The sequence below is a fragment of the Bos indicus genome, chromosome 17 (assembly GCF_029378745.1).
Source record: "Bos indicus isolate NIAB-ARS_2022 breed Sahiwal x Tharparkar chromosome 17, NIAB-ARS_B.indTharparkar_mat_pri_1.0, whole genome shotgun sequence".
NCBI lineage: Eukaryota > Metazoa > Chordata > Mammalia > Artiodactyla > Bovidae > Bos > Bos indicus.
Genome location: NC_091776.1, coordinates 10125161 through 10152519, shown reverse-complemented (window position 1 = coordinate 10152519; position 27359 = coordinate 10125161). Strand labels below are relative to the sequence as shown.

Genomic DNA, 27359 nt, shown 5'->3' with positions numbered 1-27359 from the left:
TCTGTTATGCCCTTCTCCTCCTGCCTTCAATCTTTCCTAGCATCAGGGTCTATTCCAGTGAGTCAGTTCTTTGCATCAGGTGGCCAAAGTATTGGAGCTTCAACTTCAGTATCAGTCCTTCCAATGAATATTCAGGACTGAGAGATAAAAGTGAAAAGTAAAACAGATAAACAAAAACTTGACTCTAAGGTTTTCACCCTGGTAGATGAAGACATCTTTAGCCAAGACAGAGAATGCAAGAGAAGTAGTAACTTTTGAGGGAATATGAATTGGTTTCAGTTCAGTTCAGTCGCTCAGTTGTGTCCGACTCTTTGCGACCCCATGAATCGCAGCACGCCAGGCCTCCCTGTCCATCACCAACTCCCGGAGTTCACTCAGACTCACGTCCATTGAGTCAGTGATGCCATCCAGCCATCTCATCCTCTGTCGTCCCCTTCTCCTCCTGCCCCCAATCCCTCCCAGCATCAGGGTCTTTTCCAATGAGTCAGCTCTTCGCATGAGGTGGCCAAAGTACTGGAGTTTCAGCTTTAGCATCAGTCCTTCCAAAGAAATCCCAGGGCTGATCTCCTTCAGAATGGACTGGTTGGATCTCCTTGTAGTCAAAGGGACTCTCGAGTCTTCCCCAACACGACAGTTCAAAAGCATCAATTCTTTGGTGCTCAGCTTTCTTCATAGTCCAACTCTCACATCCGTACATGACCACTGGAAAAACCATAGCCTTGACTAGACGGACCTTTGTTGGCAAAGTAATGTCTCTGCTTTTGAATATGCTATCTAGGTTGGTCATAACTTTCCTTCCAAGGAGTAAGCGTCTTTTAATTTCATGGCTGCAATCACCATCTGTAGTGATTTTGGAGCCCAGAAAAATAAAGTCTGACACTGTTTCCACTGTTTCCCCATCTATTTCCCATGAAGTGATGGGACCAGATGCCATGATCTTCGTTTTCTGAATGTTGAGTTTTAAGCCAACACTTTCACTTTCATCAAGAGGCCTCTTCACTTTCTGCCATAAGGGTGATGTCATCTGCATATCTGAGGTTATTGATATTTCTTCCTGCAATCTTGATTCCAGCTTGTGCTTCTTCCAGCCCAGCGTTGCTCATGATGTACTCTGCATATAAGTTAAATAAGCAGGGTGACAATATACAGCCTTGACGTTATTTGGAACCAGTCTGTTGTTCCATGTCCAGTTCTATCGGTTGCTTCCTGACCTGCATATAGGTTTCTCAAGAGGCAGATCAGGTGTTCTGGTATTCCCATCTCTTGAAGAGTTTTCCAGTTTATTGTGATCCACACAGTCAGTCTTTGGATAGTCAATAAAGCAGAAATAGATGTTTTTCTGGAACTCTCTTGCTTTTTCCATGATCCAGTGGATGTTAGCAATTTGATCTCTGGTTCCTCTGCCTTTTCTAAAACCAGTTTGAACATCTGGAAGTTCACGGTTCACGTATTGCTGAAGCGTGGCTTGGAGAATTTTGAGCATGACTTTACTAGCATGTGAGATGAGTGAAATTGTGCAGTAGTTTGAGCATTCTTTGGCATTGCCTTTCTTTGGGATTGGAATGAAAACTGACCTTTTCCAGTCCTGTGGCCACTGCTGAGTTTTCCAAATCTGCTGGCATATTGAGTGCAGCACTTTCACAGCATCATCTTTCAGGATTTGAAATAGCTCAACTGGAATTCCATCACCTCCACTAGCTTTGTTCATAGTGATGCTTTCTAAGAAGACCCACTTGACTTCACATTCCAGGATGTCTGGCTCTAGGTCAGTGATCACACCATCATGATTATCTGGGTCGTGAAGATCTTTTTTGTACAGTTCTTCTGTGTATTCTTGCCACTTCTTAATATCTTCTGCTTCTGTTAGGTCCATACCATTTCTGTCCTTTATCGAGCCCATCTTTGCATGAAATGTTCCCTTGGTATCTCTGATTTTCTTGAAGAGGTCTCTAGTCTTTCCCATTATCCATTCCCCTGGAGTTCATAAAAGTTGACGGGCTTTCAGGTTGCTTCTGTGTCTTGGCTGTTGTAAACAGTGCTGCAGTGAGCACTGGGGTTATGCATCCTTTCAGATTATGGTTTTTTCTGGACATATGCTCAGGAGTGAGATTGCTGGATCGTATGGTAGTTCTAGTTTCAGTTTTTTAAGAAACCTCCGTAGTGGATGCACCAATTTACATTCCCACTCACAATGTATGAAGGTTTCCTTTTCTCCACACCTTCTCCAGCATTTATTGTTTGTAGACTTTTTGAAGATGACTATTCTGACTGGTATGAGATAACCTCTCATCATAGTTTTATGTGTCTTCCTGGTGGCTCAATGGTAAAGAATCTACCTGCAGTGCAGGGGACACAGGAGACCTGGGTTTGATCCCTGGGTTGGGAAGATTCCTTGGAGAAGGGTTTGGCAGCTCACTCTGGTATCCTTGCCTGGAGAATCCTGTGGATGGAGGAGCCTGGTGGGATACAGTCCAAGGGGCTGCAGAAGAGTTGGACATGACTTAGTGACTAAACTACAGCAGCTAGTGATGTTGAGCATCTTTTCAGAAGACAAATTTTTAAGGAACAGAGGAAGTTTGAAACTAGACATTAGGAAAGGGAAGTGGGGAGAGAAGATTTGATTATCACTCTGTGAAGTGCTCATCTCGATTTGAGATAAAGCCATTCTGAAGTTACACCTGCCCTCTTTCCAGATCAGCTCCATCGTGGACCCCTGAGGTTTATCATCAGCCCGAGAAAGATATGTCCCCTTTGCTGAGACTCTGCAGTGCCTCAGAAAGTCTCTTAGTGGCAGATATCATGTCAGTGTAGAAGCTGCATCTGACAATGTTTAAAATCCTAATAGACAGAAGTTTACATTTTCTAGGTGTTTCAAATATGCTACTACACTACTTCACCCAATCCCTATAGAACTCAGTAGGTAGTTGACCACATATATCTTCTTTCTTAGGGTCAGGTGCGTAGTTCAGGAGACAAGTTGAAAGTGACAGAGCTGGAATTCAGATCTTGGTCTCTGATCTGATCCTGGTCTGTGCTTCTTAGAAATGCTGTGTGGTGTAAAGTAAAGTGAGAGGAAGAGTTGGGTGATGGAGCATCTTAGTGGTGGCAGGGATGCTGAATTCTGCCACGAGGTCCAGAGACTGTGCCATGCTGCTTTTCCCAAGGTTCACACCGTGAGGAAAGGCAGAAGGGTGCCTTGAATGAGTTGAAGCTAGATCCCTTAGGTCTGGGACAGCTGGAGAGTGTGTGACCCTGAGCAGTTTTCCTGGCCACACCTTATGGCTTGTGTTCTCTGTATTCCCTGATCAGCGAGCAAGCCTGTGCCCCCTGCAGTAGAAGCGTGTGCTGTGGGCTAAGTTGCTTTAGCCAACTCTGTGCAACCCCATAGACTGTAGCCCACCAGGCTTCTCTGTCCATGGGATTCTCCAGGCAAGAATACTGGAGTGGGTTGCCATGCCCTCTTCTAGGGGATCTTCCCAACCCAGGAATTGAACCTGCACTTCTTAGGTCTCCTGCATTGGTAGGTGGATTCTTTACCACTGACATTACCTGTTAGAGTCTTAACCACGGGGCCACCTGGGAAGTGCTGTCTCCCTGAGCGTTTCTAATGAAATAAGAAACTTCCTGTTACTCTGCAGCTTTCTCCTGCCCCCTCCAGACATTCTGCCTGCTGGTTTGGGTGGTTATACAAGGAATGCAACAAGTCTAGGGGTTTTCTTGTCTGAAACAAAAATTCTTTCTCTTGTTCTCGCCAAAAACTCGAGTTGTGGCCAGTTACCTGGAGTATTGGGAATATTTTGTAGTCCATTTGGGCCCTAATAAAGGTTAGGCCTTAATAAACCAAACACTCTTTATATTCGAGACTTGGATTTGAGAGGATGGCTCATGGTCAGACCTCCATGTGCTGCAGAGTCCAGAAATTATCAGTACTTCCAAAGAAGTTGGCTTGGACCTGGAATTGGAAATTTGCCTTGTAGTTTTTTTGAACATGTCTCACTCCTGCTGGAATGGGTGTGCATGTGACGGCTGGCCTCAGGAGTGCCAGGCTGGCGGGGTTCTGAGCTCAGCCTTGGGTTGGTCTGGGTGTGAAAACAACATGTGAGTGAAATCCTGAGACCTCTCCTCCAGGTGCCTGCGGATAGGGAGGCACCTTGATCCCAGCCTAGAAGTGGATTTATATGGAAAGAGTGTGGGAAAGGCGACATGAAAGCGAAAGCAAGGCTTCACAGGAAAGGAAAAGGCAGATCAGCTCCTGGCAGGTAGTAGCTGTCTGTAATGGTTCTCTATCTGCCGCCCAAATAATTAGCATCCAAGGGAGAAATTCCAAATGTTATTGGTGAACAGGAATTTTATATTTTCCATGAGTCATTCATATTAAATAAACTTTGACTCTCTTCCCAGCATATGCTTTATTTTATGACAGTGGGCTGCAGACTATAAGCCTTCGTTAGGGTGACTATTTATATGCATTGTGCCAAACTGTTTTGATATTAATCTTGAATTTTATGTTACAGTAAGAGATTTTCATGACTGTTATGTAAGGCTTATGCAAATGCTTTATAAACATCATCTCTCTTATTTTCGCAGCAGCTCCATCCCATCATTAACCTCGTTTTCAGATAAAGAATTTGAGACAGAGATTGAGTAACTTGCCAGGTTATACAGCTGGGAGAGGGGAGAGCTGGAAGCTTTCAGAATCTCTATAACATTAATTTGTAATAATTTGTATCTGTAACCCTAAGAAGTTTGTTTCCCAGATGGTTGTATTTTTTTTTAAATGAGGGAACCAAGATCTAGAATGAAGATGTTAGTATCATTTTGAGCTTCTCATCTTTGTAAAGCTGTAGTTAATCCTCTAACTGTCCCAGTGCTTAGGAATGGTCTCCTACCCTGCCTGCTTTTTGCAGTATTTGCTACCTAGTGTTAAAATAATGCATTCGTCTCCTAAAGTTTTAGAATTCTTCAGTTTTATACATAGAGCATCTTAAATTTATGATGTTGAATACGTATGTTCCTTTGATGGAATAGTGAAGCATTATTGGTTTTATATGCTTATATTTAAAACTAATTTAATATAGACACATGTTCTTGACAGAACCTTAAAGTATTATGAATGACACTGTATCTGGGAAGGGTGTCTGTGTATGAACTTGTTTATGTAACTCAGTGTAGTGGATGGCTTAAAAAGCGTTTACTATACTGACACAGACATTTGAACAGAGTGTTTACTTAATGATAAATGTAAGAAACACATTGCCAAATGTTTGTAATTCACCTGTGACCTAAAACAACGTTCATGAGCCTTTTTATTGCTTTTCTTTTCTTTGAATGACTTTAATAACATCTTATTTATTTATTTATGTTTAGAATTGAAGTATAGTTAATTTATGGTGTTGTATTATTTTAGGTGTACAGCCAAGTGATTTGATCATATATAGATATAGGATATAGGGCTTCCCAGGTGAGTCAGTGGTAAAGAGTCTGCCTGCCGATGCAGGAGATGCAGGAGACATAGGTTCGATCCCTGGGTTGGGAAGATCCCCTTGAGGAGGAAATGGCAACCCATTCCAGTATTCTTGCCTGAAAATCCCATGGACAGAGGAGCCTGGTGGGCTACAGTTCACTGGGTCGCAGAGAGTCAGATACAGCTGAATGCACACACACACACACACACACACACACACACGCATAGTGGTGTGTGTATGTATATACTTTTTCAGATTATTTTCCCCTATAGATTATTAAAAGATATGGAATATAGTTCCCTGTGCTACACAGTAGATCCTTGCTGTTTATTTTATTAATCCTATACTCCTAAATAGTCCCTTCCCCTCCTTTCCCCTTTGGTACCCATAAATTTGTTTTCTGTGTCTGTGAGTCTATTTATGTTTGTAAATAAATTCATTTGTATCACTTTTTTAGATCTCACGTATAAGCCATATCATATGATATTTGTCCTTGTTCTGACTTCCTTCACTTAGTACGTGAATCTCCAGATCCATCCTTGTTGCTGCAAATGATATTACTTCATTCATTTTATGGCTAAATAATATTCCACTGGGGGTGTGTGTATCACATCTTCTTTATCCGTTCACCTGTCGATGGGTACTTAGGTTGCTTCCGCATCTTGGCTATTGTAAATATTGTTGCTGTGAACACTGGAGTGCATGTATCTTTTTGAATTAGAGTTTTTCTCTGATATATGTCAGGGAGTGGGACTGCTGGATCATATGGCAACTCTATTTTTAATTTTTTGAGAAATTTCCATACTGTTCTCCATAGTGGCTGCACAAATTCACATTGCACCAGCAGTGTAGAAGGGTTCCCTGTTCTCTGCACCCTCTTCAGTGTTTATTATTTGTAGGCTCTTTGATGATGACCATTTTGATTGGTGTGAGGTGATGCCTCATTGCAGTTTTGATTTGCATCTCTCTAATAATTTGTGATATAGCTGTCATTCTTAAGCTTCATTGTTAGGTATTTCCTCGCAAATTTTTCCTAATCATCTCACCTATGGTGCTCTTTCCCTTTTATTTTCTAGAATCTTGACGATATATAAGACATAAAACATATATGCATGAATATTTATGCTTATTCATTACATAGCCCACAGGGAAATTTGTCTTTGCAGTGCTGGTGGGATATGTACATGTATATTTGTATTTATGCATGTCCATGCATGTATATACACATGAGCCTTGTTAATAACGGCACACTTTAGACTTTTGATGTGAATGTGAACATGAACATTAATGACCTTTCACCCTAGTGGTCAGCATGCACAAATGCAAATAAATGTTTCACTTCCTCTGTAAATATTGATCAACTATCTCAGTTCAGGCCAAGCACTCTGCTTGTTACTCTCAGTAGGTGAGAACTGAATGAATGTTACTTTGTAGACCCATGGAACCTGATCTTAGAATCATACACCTGGAAAGGTCTTTTCAATAATTTTTTGCCTGTTAACCATCAAGTGTTGATGTTTCAGTTTGAGCCTTACTTCTTTGGACAGTTACATCTATTTTTTCTTTTCTTTAAAATGTTTTTGTTTTACATTGGACTATAGGTGATTTACAGTATTGTGTTATTTTTTTCTCATTATAATCTTTTTCGTTTCTTTCTCTCCATGTCTTGTTACCAGCCAGTCATCAAGTTATCACTCACTGGTTCAGTGTATCAGTTGACTCTGTTTCTTTGTTAAAGGTATGCCGTGCGCTCTCAGGCTCAGCATCTGCTGCTGAAGCCAGAGAAGTGCTTTTCAAAAGAAAAGACTTTATGACTGTGTGGGTCCCAAGTTTCTCTCTCTTTTAATTTGAATGCCTTTTTAAATGTTACCCTGTGTCGTCACTGTATTCTACCTCAGTGCCTGAAATATAGTAAGTCCTCAACAGTGGTTATGAAATCAACAGGAAACTAAATGTGATAACAATTTCTAGCCCATGATCCTCTCCTTTCTTCCCCGTTTCTCCTTCCGTTCATTTTATAGTCCTCTTCTCCCTGTCTGCCTTCCTGTGTGCGTGCTTTGAGTACCTGTCTTCTCTCTTCTGCTTCCATGACTCCAGACACCACTGTTTTATTCTTACCATGTTGACTTGGTCAGGTCAGACCTTCCAGCCTTTACTGCTAACCTCTGTTTTTTAATGGAATTTTCCAAGCCTTGAAAGTTTCCTTTTTCCCCTTTTGCATGTAATTTTCTTTTGGTTGTCAGGTGAAGCATCTTCTTTTCTCATGTGATTCTCCAGCCCACCCCCAGGGCCTCTGGGTTGCCCTCTGGGGTTCCTGAGTGCTGTGTGAGTGTTTGCTGGGGCTGACCATTTGGAGAGGGAAGCAGTGAGACAGAGAGGATGATGAGGCCTGACTCATTCCTGCTGCTTGCCCCTCTCGTTCAGGAAGACGTGGGCAGTGCTCGCTGACAGAGCTGTGTGAGATTGGAGGAGGCAGGTGGGGGAAGGGAGACGAGTTTGATTTCACCGTGGCCACTGTGCCCGGGGACAGCCGTCATCAGCTGCTCATCAGTGAACTGGAGAGCACTCCCCATGTCTTTGCTGCTGGTCAGAACCAATCTGATTTATTAAAAAAAAAAGCTGTTGGCCTGTAAATACTCTAATGAGATTCCAGGTTTTTGTTAAAAGTTAGAAAGGATTGTGGTGATGACAGCTGTCAGTGAGCTTTGATATGCTGGAAAAGTTGTAATACCTTGGGTTTTTCTTAAGATTTTTTACTGGAGTATAGTTGATTTACGATGTTGTGTTCAATTTGGGTGTATAACAAAGTGAATCCGTTATGTATATATGTATAGTCACACTTTTTTAGATTCTTTTCCCTTATAGGTCATTACAGAGTATTGAGTAGAGTTCTCTGTGGTGTACAGTAGGTCCTTATTATTGTTGATATTTATTTTATATATAGTACTATGTATATGTCAGTCCCAATCTTTCAATTTATCCCTCTTCTCACTCACCCCTCATGACCATTAATTTGTTTTCTACGCCAATAGCTCTGTTTTATAAATTCATTTGTACCCTTTTTAAAGATTCCACATGTAAGCAGTACCATAATGACATTTGTCTTCTTCTGTCTCACTTCACTCAGTGTGACAATCTCTAGGTCCGTCCATGTTGCTGCAGATGGCGTTATTTTGTCCTTTTTATGGCTGAGTAACGTTCTGTTGTATATGTGTACCACATCTATATCTGTTCCTCTATATCTGTTCCCTGACATTTAGGTTGCTTCCATGTTTGACTATTGTAAACAGTGCTTCAGTGAGCATCAGGGAACATGCATGTTTTTGAATTATGATTTTCTAGGGATATATGCCCGGGAGTGGGGTTGCGGGATCATATGGTAGCTCTAAGTTTCGTTTTTGAAGGAGCCTCCATACCGTTTTCCACAGCTGCTATAACAGCTCCCATCCCACCAAGTGTGGAGGGTGTACTTTTCTCCATACCTTCTCCGGCATTTGTTGTTTGTAGATTTTTTTTTGAAGATGGCCATTCTGACAGTGTGAGGTGATACTCATTGTAGTTTTGATTTGCTCTTGTCTAATAATTAGTGAAGTTGGGCATCTTTTCACTTTTTAGCAGTCTGTATGTCTTCTTTGGAGAAGTGTCTATTTAAATCTTCCACCCATTTTTTGGATACTTTTTTGATATTAAGTTTCATGAGCTGTTTATATATTTTGGAGATTAATCCCTTTTGAGTCACTTCATTTGCAAATATTTACTTCCATTCTGAGAGCTGTTGTTTTGTTTATTAATACCTTGGATATTTGAGTTTTTAGTTCCTAGGTGTAATGTCTGTTTTAGGCCAAGTCCAATCTATATCTGTAGTTCTAAATTAATTTCAAGTCAAATCAACCTAGGTATACTGTTCCATCCTCAACTAATCTATGCAAGGCACCGTGAAGGCTATTGAAAGCAAACACACCAAAAAACCCCAAACCAAAGCTAACCTACTATTTTTCAAGGTAATATGTCTACATATTTGGGGAGAGATGGAGGAACACAGGTCTTAATCTGAGAATTCTGAGGTGGACGTGTTTGAGAAAAGGTGGTATGCGGCATACATTGTCGAGCATATAGCATCTTTAGACAGGTTTGGTGTAGAAACTACTTTTAACATAGTGACGTATGAATATTCATACTGACTGGGGAAAAAGCAGACCGAAATAACCTGATGTCAGGTCAGGCATTGAGATGTTTGATTTTGGGAACTGTGAATGGGAGAATTTGGGCTTGTTTTAAATGTAATCAAATGTTAAAAGGAATTAATAATAAGTCAAATTCAGAAAAAGGGACTATCAGAGGGTGTGGAGAAAAAGGAACCCTCGTACACTGTTGTTAGGAATCTAAATTAGTGCACCCACTATGGAGAACAGTATGGAGGGTCCGTAAAGAAAACTGTGACTAGAATTAGAGCTGCCATATGACCCGTCAGTCTCCCTCCTGGGGATATGTCTAGAAAAGATGAAACTCTAATTCAAAAAAGACGCCTGGACCCCCCAGTGTTCGTAGCAACACAGTTTATAATGGCTGACACGTGGAAGCAATCCTAGTGCCTGCTGACAGATGAATGGATAGAGGACATGGTTCATATATAGAGTGGAATATCACTCAGCCATAAAATGTGATGCCGTCTGCAGCCCCGTGGAGAGACCTAGAGATTATCATACTAAGTGAAGAAGTTGGAGAAAGACTAATACCACTTGTATATGGAGTCCAAAATATACAAATGAACTTATTTACAACACAGAAAAAAATTCATAAACATAGAAACAAACTTAATAGTTCTCAAAGGAGATGGTGGTAGTGGGGGGGAGATGAATTAGGAGTTTGGGGTTAACAGATACACACTGCTGTATATAAATTAGATAAGCAACAAGGACCTACCGTATGGAACGGGGAACTATCGTCAATATCTGGTAATAACCTAGAATGGAAAATAATCTGAAAAAGAATACATATACACACACACACACATACACATAACTGAGTGAATTTGCTGTGTGGTTGAAACAAACACACGTTACAAGTGAACTATAGAACAATAGGAAAAAATGATGGAAAAAGAATACATAAGTTCAAAACAGATAACATTTGTAATTAAAGGAAATATCACTATGTGACAGTGATAGTGACAGAAGAAAGGTGGGATTTTTTTTTTCTAGTTTGAAGTTCTGGATGGGACTTTATCTTGCTCCCTGTTGACTCTTGGGCAGCTAGAATTTTACCCGCCGTGTATTTGATGAATAAATATTTGGCAGATGAGTCATTAATGAAGAGAAAGGGAAGAACTTCTCCCTCAGAGGGGACTTGGGCCTGAGGAGGGGATGAATTTGTTTTTTTGTGGGTAATAGTCAGGGGTCTATTCTGATACAGATGAATATTCTACAATAAATTATGGGTTGGTGAGGTGAGGCTTGTTATGAAGAGTTATGTGTCTATGCCTTACATGCTTGTTCAGCTGAGGAATTTGGACTTGATTTGATGACTTACTCTTAAGTGTGGATGGGAAAGACCTAAAATAATCAAAGTCACTTGAAAAATAAAAAGTAGAAAAAAATGATGGTGTTCAGAATGGATTATGGTTATGTTCGTCCCTATTAGGGGTGCTCAACATACAGTCATCAAATTCAAGGCCATGTTGAAGAAGCAGAGGTTAGTCTGAAGTGTGAAGAAAATGCAGACATTGGTCTGTTGAATTTGGAAAGTGAAAGGGAAGAAGTTAAAGAAAATTTTCAAAATTATAATACTTAGTGATGAGAAATAGTGATCCCTCTGGCTGGAAGAGGGAAATTTGGAAAGAAGTTGCAGAGATTATAAAAATCCTATGACTTGACATTTGGATTGGTAAAAAGCCTCTTGATGAAAGAGGAGAGTGAAAAAGTTGGCTTAAAGCTCAACATTTAGAAAACGAAGATCATGGCATCTGGTCCCATCACTTCATGGGAAATAGATGGGAAAACGGTGGAAACAGTGTCAGACTTTATTTTTGGGGGCTCCAAAATCACTGCAGATAGTGACTGCAGCCATGAAATTAAAAGACGCTTACTCCTTGGAAGAAAAGTTATGACCAACCTAGATAGCATATTGAAAAGCAGAGACATTACTTTGCCAACAAAGGACTGTCTAGTCAAGGCTATGGTTTTTCCAGGGGTCACGTATGGATGTGAGAGTTGGACTGTGAAGAAAGCTGAGCACCAAAGAATTGATGCTTTTGAACTGTGGTGTTGGAGAAGACTCTTGAGAGTCCCTTGGACTGGATCCAACCAGTCCATTCTAAAGGAGATCAGCCCTGGGATTTCTTTGGAGGGAATGATGCTAAAGCTGAAACTCCAGTCCTTTGGCCACCTCATGCGAAGAGTTGACTCATTGGAAAAGACTCTGATGCTTGGAGGGATTGGGGGCAGGAGGAGAAGGGGACGACAGAGGATGAGATGGCTGGATGGCATCACCGACTCGATGGACATGAATTTGGGTGAACTCTGGGAGTTGGTAATGGACAGGGAGGCCTTGTGTGCTGCAATTAATGGAGTTGCAAAGAGTCGGACACAACTGAGCAACTGAACTGATAGTCTTTGAATTTATTTATACGATGTGTTTTGTACATCATGCATGTGCTCATGGGTATAGTTTTTCTGATTATTTAGTCCAGAGCTTTTAAGGACAATGTGACAAGAAACAGAAAATTCTGCATGACTGGAGTATACGTGGTCCATGTGCTGTTTCCAAGTTGCTTTTGTACAAGGTTTATTTAAATTTATTTTAAAAAAGTAAAAAAAAATGTTGAGTAGCATTAATTCCCCCATGCACCTTTCATTATGCATTAGCAAATTAACTCTCCTTCTCTTAGGTTGATGAATGTGAACTTGATCAATTATCTGATCATAATTAGCAGCACAGAGTGATGACTGTTGCTGAAATAACATTCTTACTTTATTTCTCTACGTTTGTCAGGCACTTCTCAGAGGGGCATGTTAGTCTGCAGAATATGACTTGCTCTTTTGGCTTCTGGCTTTGAGGCCAAACTATTTTAGGTTTCTTAAATAGAGGAGTGTTGAAAAAAAAAATACTCTGGTATTTCAAACTCTCTGCACATAGCCTACTAGCCTCTAGGAGAAGAAAGGAGTGAGGCCTGGTCTTTTTTCCTCTGGCAGGTTCAAGCTCTGATTTTTGTGTTTTTTGACAGTGTTTCTAACTCTTGGCAGGGCTGATGTGCATTTTTATCCACCCTCAGCATTTCCTATCACAAAGGTGCCTCTTGGCTACTCTGATTCTTGAGCCTTCTGAACATCCGTGTAGAGACTGAAGGGCCAACCTTGGCCACCCTGGTTCTTTGAGCTCTAGAGGAAATCCAGAAAGAAGGTGTGTCTGTTTACTGGGACCGCCATACTCAAGGACCACAGACTGGGGGTCTTAAGCCACAGAAATTTCTTTTCTCATCGTTCTCGGGGCTGGAGATCCGGGACAGCGTGTTGGCATGCTGGTTTCTCCTGTAGAGCCCCTCCTCTGGGCTTGCAGACGGCTGTCTTCTCCCTCCGTTTCCACAGTGTCTTCCTTCTGTGTGTCTGAGGCTTGACCTCTGCTTATAAGGACACCAGTCTTATTGGATCAGGACCTGCCCTCATGACCTTGTTTTAACTTAACCACCTCTTTTAAAGACTTTGGTTACCAAAACTGTCACATTCTGGGATACTGGGGTTTAGGACGTCAACATATGAGTTTTGGGGGACATGTAACAGACAAACAGGGCATTCAGAAGTTTGAAGCTGAGTGAGGAGACGTAAGGGCTTCCCAGGTGGCTCAGTGGTAAAAGAATCTGCCTGCTAATGTAGGAGATGCAGGAGACTCAGGTTCCATTCCTGGGTCAGGAAGATATTCCGGAGGAGGAAATGGCAACCCACTCCAGTATTCTTGCCTGGAGAATCTCAAGGACAGAGGAGCCCGGCGGGCTACAGTTCTTAGGGTTACAACAAGTTGGATATGACTAATCAACTGAGCATGCACACAAGGAGAAGTAAAGGCCAAAAAGTGAAACAGAAGGAACAGAAACGCTCAGTTTTGTAAGGAGTAATGAAGCATGGTGTATGCGGTGTGTTATAATAAGCAGGGCACATGTATGTATCATTTGTGTTCTCCCAGTGAGACAGACTGGGACCTGGGACCCTTTGCTGCAATGCTTGTACCTGGACAAATGTCTCCTTGAGACAAAGAAACATTGTTTTGTCTTTGTCAAATACAAGGAAACTGTTGTTGTTCAGTCACTCAGTCATGTCCAACTCTTTGTGACCCCCTGGACTGCAGCACGCCAGGCTTCCCTGTACTTCACCGTCTCCTGGAACTTGCTGAAACTCATGTCTATCAAGCTGGTGATGCCGTCCAACCATCTCGTCCTCTGTTGTCCCCTTCTCCTCCTGCCTTCAATCTTCAGGGTCTTTTGCAATGAGTCGGCTTTGTATTAGGTGGCCAAAGTATTGGAGCTTCAGCTCAGAGAAACTGTAAGGGACTGAAAATAACTGCATGTGTGCTCAGTTGGCGCAAATCATGGGCAACAGGATACAAAAAGACCAAAAAAATCCAACTGCTACTTCTGAAGAGCCAGGAAGCAAAAGCACACGCCCCTCTGCACACATGGACACCAAAAGGGTGGGCAGACCACCTAAGCCACCCCCCAACCCAACCTCTGGGCCCGCCCCTACCCTCACCTGTGTAAGGAACCAGCTCTCCCCCCACCTCGGGCAGTGAGCTGGGGAACCTGTTATTTGTTCTTGCTCCCCCATACTACAGCAGGGGCCCCAGTAAAGCCTTGCCTGAATTTCTTGTCTGGCCTTAGTCAGTTTCTATTAATTAAGGAAGGCCAAGAGACCTGGCCTGTATCACCATGCTAGTTAGTACATGGGGAGAGACACTGTCCTGACCTTGGAGGCAGCATTGAGGCTCAGAGAAGGTTCCTGGCCTGCCCTGGGTCTCAGAACTCAGGAGTGACTGGGCTGTGACTTGAATCCAGTTCTTTAGACTCTGGCTGGTACACTTGTCACCATACAGGGAGGCCAAAAAAAAAAAAAAAAAAAAGAGAAAGTTCTCTTGGGTTCCTTGGCCTTTTTGGTGCGGTGTTTTGTTTTGGAAACTGCGGATTAGAGCCATGGTCTCCTGGCCAGCCAGTCCGGTTCTTGTTAGTTTTAGCATTTGTGGTGCAGAAAATAAACACACAGAGTTTCCCTCTTTTAAGAAATAAAGATATTAAATCACACTTTTTGGAAGTCGTGATTTTATTATGGAAATTTCAAGCCCAGAAAAGATAAGAGGGCACAATGAACTCTGCATTCTTGTGCAGACTCAAAAATTTTCAAGATTTTACTAGTCTCCTCATCTTTCCCTTCCTCCTCCTTCAAGCAAATCTAAGATAGATTACTCTTACTCCTTTCAATATGCAACATGAACAATAAAGACATTTTCTTACATAACCCTAATGCCACTCCAAGTTTCCTGATTGCTTAAAAAATGTCCTTTTTTGCCGTGTTCACATCAGAATTCAAACAATCATGTGTCCAACATACTGAGTTACATTTGCTGATACATTTTCTTGCCTTTATTTCTTGTCTGTTGTACTTTGAGATACTTTGTTTCCAGGTCTCCACAGAGGGAGAATGCAGTGATTTGTTTCATTTTGATATATAATTTTGATGTGATCCTCATTTGGAGTTTTAGTGTTTCTCTGGACAATGCATGTACTGCCCTAAAGGAAACACAAAAGAAAACAAATTTTGCCTTACTTTTGATTAAGTGATTTCCTTGGTCTTCAAGAATCATCCAAACAATTTCTTTCTATGTACCAGTCAGCACCATATTATTTTAAAAGGCTAAAACTTGTCAAGAACAATCTCAAGAATACCTAAACATAGGAAATGCGGAAGATACAGTGCATCTTTACAAATTGCATTGGTGTGTGTGACGACTGCTTAGCTAATGTTTTTTCATTTACTGCTTACTCCTTACATTTTGTCCACATGGAACTTTGTTTTATTTTTTTCCAGCTGTAACTCTTGAATACCAAGCTGCTAAGACAAGTTGGTAAACACTCTTGTCAAACATTATTTTTATAGGCGACAGGAATGCTGTTAATGTGAGCTAGCAAGAATTCTGTGTGCAACTGTGTGTCGACAGCTTTTCAGATTTGAATGTCTGTATTTTGCTAACATTTTTTCTCTTCCAATAGGTATAAACGACCAAGGATTGTATAGAGTTGTGGGGGTGAGTTCAAAGGTCCAGAGACTTCTGAGTATGTTGATGGGTATGCCTCTTTTCTAATCATTTTCCATGCGTTATTTGTTGATGTTCGTTGACTTTACAACTTGTTTCATAGTAACATAACTCAGAAATCCATTCTGTTCTACTGCCTCCAGGAGTTTTCTCCTGAGCAGAGTTGGCTCAGATAAGTCGATTAGTGTTTGCTCAGGCCTCTCTTACTAAGAAAGGGAGGAAGAAAAGAAGACCGCTCACGGGTGAATGTCTTCTGCTTGCTTCTCCCAGGAAAGGAAAAGCCAGGCTTCTGATTCGCCTGGCTTCCAAATTGCCTGTGCAGTCTTGACAGTACATTTGGTTGGACAAGACCACAGGGACACGTTCGTTTTTCTGGAGCTCCCCAGCTGTCACTCGACAGCGAGGGTCTGATTCTCAGGGATTCATTGGTATTCACACTGGCTTGTTTGTATCAGGCTCTTCTCCAGAACCATGCCTTCTCCATCTGTGCTGATAACACAGTGTTCTTTGGCACCGCAGACAAGAGGAAGCCAGAAAGTGAATTCATTTCATTACCCCAGACATTATGCGAATGACAAAGTGTTTTTACATTACACTCTGCTGTCAGCTTGGTGCCACCTGTAAAAGGCCCCACTTCTCCCTGCACCCTAGCCCCAAGCAGGCTACCTCCTGGGGGGTGATGAGAACTCATCAGGCTTCAGGGCCCATGTGTCAAACCGATCTGTCATTATGACCTTGCTAAATATTAATTAATTTGCTATCTCACTTTAATCAATATTAACAGTACCCTCAGGTGTTCTATCAATGCATTTAAACCTGTCTACCTCTTAAAGTGTTGCAAAGGCTCACTTTGAGGAAGCTTGAACCGAGCTGCATAAAATCAACTGGGGTGTTACAGATAGCATTGCTCGTTTGGCTGTGTTTGAATTCAGGATTTAATAAGCAACAACCCTTTTTTTAGATATTAACCACAGGAAAAATGGCTCGTCATCACTTGGAAGAGCCTTATTAGAATACATTCGCTTTTCATGAGCTGTTTTCATTTTCTGCCTCTCTGGTTTAACTTGGGTGTGCAGTTTTGGCAGTCAGATTTTCCTTTTTACCATTAGTGGGCTCCAAATTAAATAGACTCAGGTTGCCAGTGGTTCAGTAGCAGCTGGCAGAGTTTAATGGGACAACAGCATCTGCTTTTAGTTAATTTTAAAATTAGAAACACTTCTCTCATTTCCAAGATGGTGTTATAGTGATTAGAACTGGAAGACTTTGTTGGTATCAGAAAGGGAGATTTGGCTGAAAGGCCCACTTGGCAGTGAATGGGTCATAAGGATCCTAGGGTCATTTTACTATCTTCTCGTTCATGTTCAAGGGCAGCTCGAACAAGTGAGTGTCCCTGTGGTCACCCTGAGGTGTTAAGCTGCCTCCAAATTTGTTCTTAATCTCATAAAAGCCCACATGATCATCAGCATCCCTAGACCCGGGTGGTGCTTTGCTGTGCTTGTGGGAAATGTCCCAAGACAGTCCTTCACTTGCAAGGTGTTTAAAATATCTAAACCCTTAAAAATTCATGACCTGGAAAACTGTTTTCACTTTCCATGAGACTCAGGGTAGAGAAGTCCAGGACACAAGCGTGACACCACCACATTTAAGTTGCTGGCAAAAGAAATGCTGTATTTTCAGTAATATTATTCTGCCATCAGAGAAAATCAGAGAATTAACACAAGACAAAGATACTGACTTGTTATTTTTCTTATTAAGTAAAGCATTTAAGGGAACAGTACTAGATAAATTTATTTTACTTCATCTCTAAATAATTCCTAGTATGAATTTGAAGTTGATCAGTCACAAACTTTGGATTTTTATTAGCATTAACATCATTTTTTGTTACTTTGTGTTACCAACTCAAACTTTAGTTCTTAGATTCATTCACTGTTTTCAAATGAATTTCAAGATGGCCTTAAGATGTTTCTTTCCTTTCTTGCTGATTCAGCAAGTGTACAAATTGAACTAATTTATGCTTTTTCAGAAAAAGAATTTTAGAATTTCTGAATAGTTGTGTACATTCTATCCCATAGATGTTTTTTCTTTCCAACTTTTCCCAACCTCTCTACACTGTTTCAAAGGTATATGTGTTAAATAGAAAAAATTGGGTGAGTCTGCCAGATTTTTAACTTTGCTCTATTGTACCAATCTGTTTTTCCCTCGTATAACTTATTAATTATGTTAATTTATTAACTTATTAATTATGTTAATTTTGCCTGTTTGTGATATTAGGTAATTATTTTTTAAAAATATGTATCTATTCATTTATTTTTAACAAACAATTTTTTTTTTATTTTGAAATAGTCTCAAGCCTACAGAAAAATTGCAGCTATTGTACACCGGAGTCTCACAATAACCCTTCCTCAGATTTATTAAGTTTTAACATTTTTAGGCAGTTATTTTTTTAAATTTCTGTTCCTCTAGATAATATTTATTTCAAATTTGATTGTTTTCAAAGTGTTTTTGTTCATAATGCATTTTTTCTTTGCAGAAATGAAGACTAATATAACTTCTTAAGAATCTGAGAAAAAGTTCTAAGTTGTTTTATATTTTCTGACAGGAATTTCTGTGTTTTTTTTTTTTTTTCCTTTGTCCTGGTTCTTTGTCATTCTTAAGAACCAGTCATATACTTTGCTATTATTTTTCTATTATTGCCATTTTTATGTAAAATATTTTTGTGTTTCTGTACTTTTTAAATATTCCTGTGTTAAATGTTTGTGATGGTTTCTAAGAGAAGGGTGCATGCTTAATATCTTGCATGTATTTCTCTGCTTGTTTCTCTTGGGTATGTTTGTAGTCTTCACATTTAAGATTGCAACAGAGGGAAATATTTCTCTCTTCTTCCTCCTCCTCTTCCTTCCCCTCCTCCTCTTCCTCTCCATCCTCCCTTCCCCATTCCTGTTTGCCTCTCCCCTTCCTTCTCCTCTCTCCACCACCCATGAAATCCTGATGGCAGTTGACCATTAAGGCCCTCTAAACAGACACATTGTTTTACTCCTCCAGGTGAGGTAGGGAGGGGGAAGCTGCCTTCCCCCCTGGTGAGGATAGTTGTTTGTCTTGGTCCTTCTCCATCCCCTGGGCAGAAGGTTGCGGGCTGCTGAGTTTTGCAGCAGCCTCCCAGCGTCCCCTCAGACCATGCTTCTTCAGGTTCCACACACACATGCCTCAGTGCCTGCCTTCCCCTTACACGTGTTTTTCTTTTCCTCCTTCTTCCTCTTCTTTTTTCTCTAATAGAGGGCACACATAGTCTGTTAGAAGTTTTTTGGTTGGTTGGTTTGTTTTTTATGAGAAACTCGAGGCAGTTGGGAAAGGCAAGGAGAAACAGCAGATGAGGTGTCTTTGGGTGAGTCATGGTGTTTTAGTAAGTGGGGTGAGGATGTAACAGATGAGCTGTGGTCCCTATTGGGAGGCTGGAACCGAGCTGAGTTACAGTTGTCCTGTGGGCTTCCTTCTGCATGGTAGAGTGAGAGCAGCAGAGCAGTGCTGGGGAAATCAGTGGTAACTTGTGTGTGCTGGTGAATCTTCTGTTTCTAAATTTAATTTGCAGAAACAGCTGGGTGATTTTATTTATTTAAGACATAGAACCACAGAAAGCCAGAAATCAAATTGATTTGGAGTTGTTTTTACCATAAGCCTATTGTGTTGCTTACTTTGTTTGTAGGACAACTTTTCACATAGGTTGAGGGGAAAAGCAAACTAATGGAGCTGAAAAAGATCCTGGTTTGGGGTTATAAAGAATATTCTCAAAACTCATTCAGGCACTGTGCATCTTCAAGTACTTTAGGACCCAAGTCAGTGTCCAGTAAGATGTCAGCACTTCGGGCTGGGCTGCAAGTTTCCAGTTTCAAAAAGAAAAATGACCACTGGTTATGTAATTATGAAACGTCTATCCAAATACAAAGTCAGCTCTTTGTGTCTCTGCTCACTAGTGTAGGTTTTAAACTAATCCATGTGGTGTAATATTCCTTGGCCAGAGAAGGAACAGAATTTCTACCTTATTTGTAGTAGAGCATATATTCTAATTGAACCCTCTAAGTGCATTTTTAAGTTTGAATCCCAAATAAGTTACTAACAAATTTATCTAGTCCCAGTGCATCCACAGATTTTCAAGAGCTGCTAGGGATGGGTGATTGAGTTATTTGAAAACAGTGACAATTTAATGGAGGAGTAATACCATGGACACCATGTAGTCATTGGTTTCTATTGTGACAGCTCCTTTTTATTCCATAAATGCAAAAGGTGGCTTATTTTCCCATAGAAAGACTATGATTCTCAAAATATAAAATAATCATCAAAAGCTGAAAGTGAAAGATTTCCTTTCGAAGCCTCCTGGATTTTAAAATGGTGATTTGCTGGTAGCAAGTTGATTGAAAATGTTATCTGACTTGTATGAGATTTAAATAATTGATTTAATGAGAGAGAGAATATTCAGTTACTGCAGTAATTGGTTGGCAAAGCCTTTAGAGCAGAATTATTTAGTCCTAGTTATGAAGGATTGCACCTTTAATCAGGGTGCTTAATTTGATTTCTTGAATGTATCTGTGGCTTGTCTGACAAGCGCAGTAACAAATGAGTTCTGAATTGTAGGAACCGATCAAAATGTAATCAGTGTCAATTGCCATTGTTGTAGTTTATTGCATCTTGCTGTCAGTTGCTGTAATCAAGAGCTGTTGAAGTGCTTTAAAAAGTCTCTAGACTTTTGAGTAATTGACTTCATATATCTGATGTTACGGCTGTGAAATAACCATCATTTCCTGTTTTACTTTATTTTCGAAAAATTTGAGGGTAGCATTGTGTTGTCACGCATCTTTTCTCTTTTAAGAGGCACGCGTGACTTAATGCACTGTTCCGTTTGAACAGGATTTTCTTTTTTGAGCTTTAATTTGAAAAGGGTATACCAACAAAGTGTTTCCTTGCGTATTTAGACAAATATAGTGCAATGAAGGAAAAAAACCCTGAAACGACTAGTTTTTTGGGGAATCTTAGTTGAAACATTCTGGAATGAGGGGGAAATAAGTCTCTTTCACAAATCTCTTATTTTCTCCTTTGCATGGTTGGAGTGTAGAAACTCAAAGCAGTTTCTGCTGATTGACTGATGTCATTCATCATAACCCATTTACTGCTTCTCTCTTTGGGTAGAATGCTTATACTTTCGGTGACTCAGCTCTGGTGATTACCTGCACATTTAATGATTCATGGAAGTCTGCATACAGCCCTGATTGACTGATGCTCTCAATAGAGCGCTTATATCACCTCCATTGAGCACAGGAAGAGCTGACGTTCAGATAGGTTAGAACTGACTAGAGTGATGAGGCTGGTCAGGTTTGCAGTGGGACTTAAGCCTAGGCATGTGATCCTTTGACGCACTGTCTTCCCTGCCACTGGGTCACAGCCTTCCAAGGCTTGGAGATGCCACCACACTCAGAATGCTTGCTTTCCCCACCATCCTTCTTTTTAAATTTCAGAACTGACTTTTTCCTTTTCAAAACCAACTGTACATTCCATCTCCTCCTCCCTCTCCTGCCCCTTCTCCTTCAACTCTTCTTGTTCTTTTTTTAGTGCATGTTTTATGTCTTTAGAGCTTACTAGGTATTTGAAAGGGCATTTGGAAGAAACACGTTATTAATTAAATAATTTCAGGACAAAGAAAACCAATTTAGCATGAATGTCAGAAATGTTTTGTAGCGGCTTCTAATAAATACCTCCTGGATGAGAGTATAAATTGTAATGTTAATAGGAAAGATTACTCATAAAAGACTTTTTAAGTTTGTGTGTCATCATATTTCTGTTTTGGTTGATCATGTATTAGTCTTTGGAGAGATAGTATGATGAGTGCAAACCTTAGAAGTGTGGGACCAGACTTAGCTTCCTTCTTCTCCACTGAGTTGTTGATCTTCTTGTAGTAATTTTAACATTAAGGGTGCTGTTTCCCCTGTCATAACACAGTGTGATAACAATAATGCCACCCGAAGCAAGTTCAGATATGTAGGCACTTCGTATGTCACATGCTATAAGCCATGGCTGCTGAGTAGCATCTTATAATAGTAGTAGTAATAGCAATCTATGCTTTGCAGTTGTGAATACTGAAATGCTTTTTTAAGATCTTCCATACTCCTAGCCCAACCCTTACCCTTTTACTTTGATCTCCACTACAGATTTTCTGAAGTGCTAGAAATGTCTGAGAATAGAACATGGCTTGTAATATGATAAGAAATTGTATGTAATGTTTTTTATAGGAAACCGCAGAACTCAATATTTGTGGTTTGGCTGTTTAAGAATCTAAGCATTGTCAGGCCGTCAAGAGGGCCTCTGAATGGTCAGGTTTTAATATTTGTTTCTTCCTTGCTTGCTCACTAGACGTGAAGACCTGCAACGAGGTAGACCTGGAGAATTCCGTCGATTGGGAAGTGAAGACAATAACAAGTGCCCTGAAACAGTATTTGAGGTGAGCTTCTCTTGGTAGCGGGGGGAAGAGCAGACTGTGTCTAACACACAGCCAATGTTGACTCTGCATGTGCAACTCAAAAGTGAAAGTTTATATGCAAGTATAAACTATGAGGTACCTAATGTGATGCTCCAGGAAGTGTGGTCCATAGTCAGTGAACATCAGCTGACAGATCGATTGCAACTGAAGAGAATTGGAAGAGACTTGGGTTTTGAAATGCGGATGTGAGTTTTCGGAATTAAATGCTCTGAAACAGTGAGGAAGAAGGCTATTTATTAACATTCATTGAATCTTTTCTTTGTGTTGTAGGCTAAAGTGAAGATATCTTAATTTAAATGTAAACCCTGTGAAGTTAAACACTTATGATAATGACACAAAGATACAAAGCTATTTGAAAAGAAGTTTAATTGATGAGGTGTTTTTTAAAGATGAACTTTGAGTTTCACATTTTTGCTATCGAGTGCCAAGAAGGTTCAGCATTTCTATGAGCATTCACTTCCTTGAAAAAATAAAGGAACTGAGTGATCACAAAGCTGGAGGTTAGATGAAGGACAAGTACATGGAGCAAAGGAATGGGAAATAGTCGCAGCTGTGGTTCCTCGGCTCTGGGTCTGCGGGGGACTTTGATTTTTGTCTGGCAGTCAAATGGCACTGCCTCCCCAGCACGAGTTCTTTTTAACCAACACACAGGATTATTTTTCAGGGAAATGCTATTTGGGTTCCAACAAGCACATTAGAGTCAACTGATAGTACGTATTTTATATTTAAAAATTTCAAACATATAGGCTTGAAGATGAATATAATGACTTCTCATCGCCCCAGTATCCTGCTTCTTCAGTTTTCAACATTCGACACTTCTTGTTTCGTCAGTCTCCCTACTGCCACGTTTTGGGGATAATACTTTAGAGATTTTCTAAACCATCATATTGCTGCACTCATAAATCTTTGAGTGTGTCTCAGAAAAGACAAGGACTTTAAAAAAGGGGCCAAATAGAAAAGACAAAATGTATCATGCTTGTGCACTCAGTCATGTCCAACTCTTTGCAACCCCTTGGACTGTAGCCCGCCAGGCTCCTCTGTCGGTGGGATTCTCCAGGCAAGCATACTGGAGTGGGTTGCCATTTCCTCCTCCAGGGAGTTCCAGTAATTCCCCAAATGCTGGGACAACGAGAGGGTCTCCCCTGCCCCCAGGTGTGCAAAATGTCTCACGTTGGATGAGAAGCTGACCGATGTGGTGACTCAATATAGTGTGTTGTATGTGGGAATCTTGTCATTTTTATTACTGCTTCCCCAGCGTTAACAGTAATAAAACAATAGTTAAGGGGTTTCTGAGGTGGTCTTGTGGTGAAGAATCCGCCTTCCGATGCGGGCCACTGGGATTCGATCTCTGGTCAGGGAACTAGGATCCCACATGCTGCAGGGCATCCAAGCCCATGAACAGTGATTACTGCGCCTGTGTGACACCGGAAATAGCCCACGAGCCACAAGGAAGACCCAGAGCAGCCAAAATTTAAAAAAAACAAACCTAAAAACACCCAATAATTCTTATTTTTTTATGCTGCATTGGTTGGCTAGACATACAGCAATGATGTAAGTAGCATGAAGATATTTAGATACGAATTCATTTTTATTGGAAATGAAGCACTCGCTATGGGATTTCTAAGCGATCTCATCCCCCACCCCCTTTTCTTTTCTTTTCAGAACCCTTTAACTTTCATTCTCTGACAGATAAACAGTTTCCTTTATCCCTCCTTCCTCCTTGATCCCGTTTTGAAGCAAAACCAGAGCTTTGCGTTTTGATTGTGTCGTCTTTTTCTTTATTTAGTCTGTGGTGTAATTCGTTTTATTTTTCTTCTTTGAGTATAGGGGATGAAGGGGAGAGAGAGGAAGCCAGAGAACAGCTTCTCTTCACTAGTGCTTTTCAGGTTTAGTTCTACTGTCTCCAGTTGTCGGTGTGTGTGTGCGCGCGCGCTGCAGCATCATACATTGTATGTAAGATAAAATAGTGGCTGGAGGGGCCTGGTGGAAGGATGAGACCGGTGTTAAAGGGGACAGACCTGTAATGGGAGGTAAACAGGCCACAGAGATGTAATGCACAGTATAACGGCTGTAGACAGCAGTGGACTGTAATTAGGTGATGTGATGAATACTGCTAAATCAGTTATCACATCACAATATATGAATTATCAAAATAACACCCTGTACACCTTCCACTTATCTAATGTTCCAAGTGAAATTTATTCAGTAAAAACTGAAATGTAGGGGGAGCATAGTCTGTAAATATATTTTTGCATCTGTTTTGCAAAGCGGTTTTATTGAAGTGTAATTGATGTACAAGAAACTGCATATATTCATAAAATATCTTTGGACAAGTTTGATGTGCATGTACATCTGTGACGCCGTCAGCAAAGCCCGGATGGTGAACCTGCCATCAGGGGTTCCTCAAGCCCCTTTGAATTCGCTCTCTCTCACTCTTCTCATTCCCTCATCCCTGGGCAAACCTCTTGGCTTGCTTTCTGTCACTATACATTGATTGACATTTCCTGTAATTTCATATAAATGGAGTCATACAGCATGTACTTTTAAAAATCTGGGTTCTTGGACTGTCCTGGTGGTCCAGAGGGTAAGACTAGGCTCTTCCAACGCAGGGGGCACTGGTTCCATCCCTGGTCAGGGTTCTGGGATCCCACATGCTGCATGGCCAAAAAAGTAAAAAAAAATCTGGGTTCTTTCACTTGGTATAATTTGAGATTCACCTGTGTTGTAGCAAGCACCAGTTGTCCATTCCTTCTTGATGCTAACTGGTGTTGCTTTTTATGGATATACCACAAATTTCTTCTTTCATCCATTTACCTGTTAATAGATACTTGCATCATTTGTTGCTTTTGGCTGTTATAAATAAAGCTGCTAAACATCTTTGTGTAATTAATCTTTTGAGTGAACGTAGGCTTCCCAGGTGGCGCCAGTGGTAAAGGATCCTCCTGCCAGTGCAGGGGATACAAGAAACTGGTGTTTGATCCCTGGGTGGGAAGATCTCCTGGAGAAGGAAATGGCAATTCAGTTCAATATTCTTGCCTGGAAAATTCCAGGCACAGAAGAGCCTGGCAGGCTACAGTCCATGGGGTCACAAAGAACCAGACACAACTGAGCACCGAGGCGTTCGTTTCTCTTGCATGAATCCTAAGAGTGTAGTGCCTGGGTCTTATGACAGGTATATATTTAACTTTTGGGGAAACAGACAAACTTCTTTCCAGAGTGGCTATGTTTTTTTGCATTCCCACTTATGATATACAAGAGTTCCATTTCCTTTATATCCTAGCTAGATCTTGTTATTTTGGATACAGATCCTTAGATATCTGCTTTGCAAATGTTTTCTTCCAACCTTTGTGGCTTGTCTTTTTATTCCCTTCAAAGTGTCCTTCAAAGAGCGTTTAAAACTTTTGATGATGTTGCATTTATTTATTAGTTGCTATGGACTGTACTTTTGCCTAATGCAAAGTCACAAAGATTTTGTTTTCTTCCAGGAGTTTTATAGTTTTAAGTTTTACACGTAGGTCTATGATCTATTTTAAGTTAGTTGTTTTATAAGATACAGAGTATGGATATGAGTTCACTTTTGAATGTGGATATCCAGTTGCTTCAGTACCATTTGTGGGAAAAACTATCCTTTCTCCTCTAAATTGTCTATTGAGATGATCTTACAGTTTTTCTTCTTTAGTTTGCTAGAATGGTGGTGGTGGTTGTGAGTTGCATTAATTTTATTTTAATATTAAGGCAGTTATGTTTCTGTGATGGGCTTCCTTGGTGGCTCAGTGGTAAAGAATCTTGCCTGCCGATGTAGGAAATGTGGGTTCAATCCCTGGGTTGGGAAGATCCCCTGAAGGAGGAAACGGCAACCCATTTCAGTATTCTTGCTAGGAAGATCCCACGGATAGTGGAATCTGGCAGGCCACAGTCCATGGGGTCACAGAGGAGTTGGGCATGACTTAGCGACTAAAAAACCAATAATTTCTGTGATAAATCCAACTTAGTCACAATGTATTATCCTTTTATTTATCTTACTGAATTCCAGTTGTTAACACTTTATGTAGAATAGTTGCATCTACATTCATAAGTAATATCAGTAATATCTATAGTCTTTTTGTCTTTAATTTTGGTATTAATACTAAGGTAAATGCTGATATCAAGGAATGACTTAGAAAGTATTCCCTCTTATATTTTCTGGAAGGATTTGCATAGAATTGGTAGTATTCCTTCTTTAATTGTTTGGTAGAATTTATCAGTGAGTCATCTGGGTCTAGAGTTTTCTTATTGGCAGGATGTTTACAAATTCATTTTCTCTAACAGACGTGGGATAGCTGTTTCTCAGAGGAAGTACTTCTTATGGAGTGAGCTTTGATAGTTTATGTCTTTTAAGACGTTTGTCCATTTCATCTAAACTGTTGAATTTGTGGGCATGAATAGTTTCATAACATTTTATTGTCTTTAGAGCCGGCAGTGATTCTTCAGTCACCTCTGTTACTTGTGACTGGTAATTTGTGTTTTCTATCTTTTATTTCCTAATTATTATGGCTAGGCCTCCCAGGTGGCGCTAGTGGTAAAGAACCTGTCTGCCAGTGCAGGAGATGTAAGAACCCTGGGTTCCATCCCTGGGTGGGGAAGATCCCATAGAGAAGGAAATGGCAACCCACTCCGGTATTCTTCCGTAGAGAATCCCATGGACAGAGGAGCTGGTGGGCTGTAGTCCATGGGGTCACAAAAGAATCGGACACGACTGAGTACTGAGCAGCCGCAGACTTAACAACTTTATGGATTATGTAGAACCGGTTTTTGTATTCACTTATTTTCTCTGTTGTGTTTTGTTTTCTGTTTGATTGACTTCTGCTCTGATCTTTGTTTCTGTTTTTCTGCTTATTTTCAGTTTAATTTACTTTGTTTTTTTTTTTTTTTTTGGCTGTTCAGGGTAGAAAGTTTAAGACTTTTTTCTAACATAAGTACTTAGTGGTATAAAATTTCCCCCAAATACTGTTTTACCAATATCCCTTAAATTCTGATAAGTCTTATTTTCATTTTAATTCACAGTACTTCCTAGTTTTCCTTTCTTTGAGGTTTTCTAG

General features: G+C 40.5%; 1 protein-coding gene across 9 annotated transcripts in view; it reads left to right on the top strand.

Annotated features, from left to right (window-relative positions):
- Nucleotides 1-27359, top strand: part of ARHGAP10 (Rho GTPase activating protein 10) — a 375184-nt gene that overhangs the window by 219334 nt on the left and 128491 nt on the right. For all 9 annotated transcript variants that reach the window (XR_011561289.1, XM_070770139.1, XM_070770135.1 and 6 more), the window contains 2 exons: nucleotides 15715-15789; nucleotides 22155-22242. Coding sequence is in view for 8 of the 9 variants with exons in the window: in XM_070770139.1 (XP_070626240.1) it covers nucleotides 15715-15789; nucleotides 22155-22242 (163 nt within the window). In the remaining variant the exon portion in view is untranslated. The remainder of the gene's footprint in view (nucleotides 1-15714; nucleotides 15790-22154; nucleotides 22243-27359) is intronic.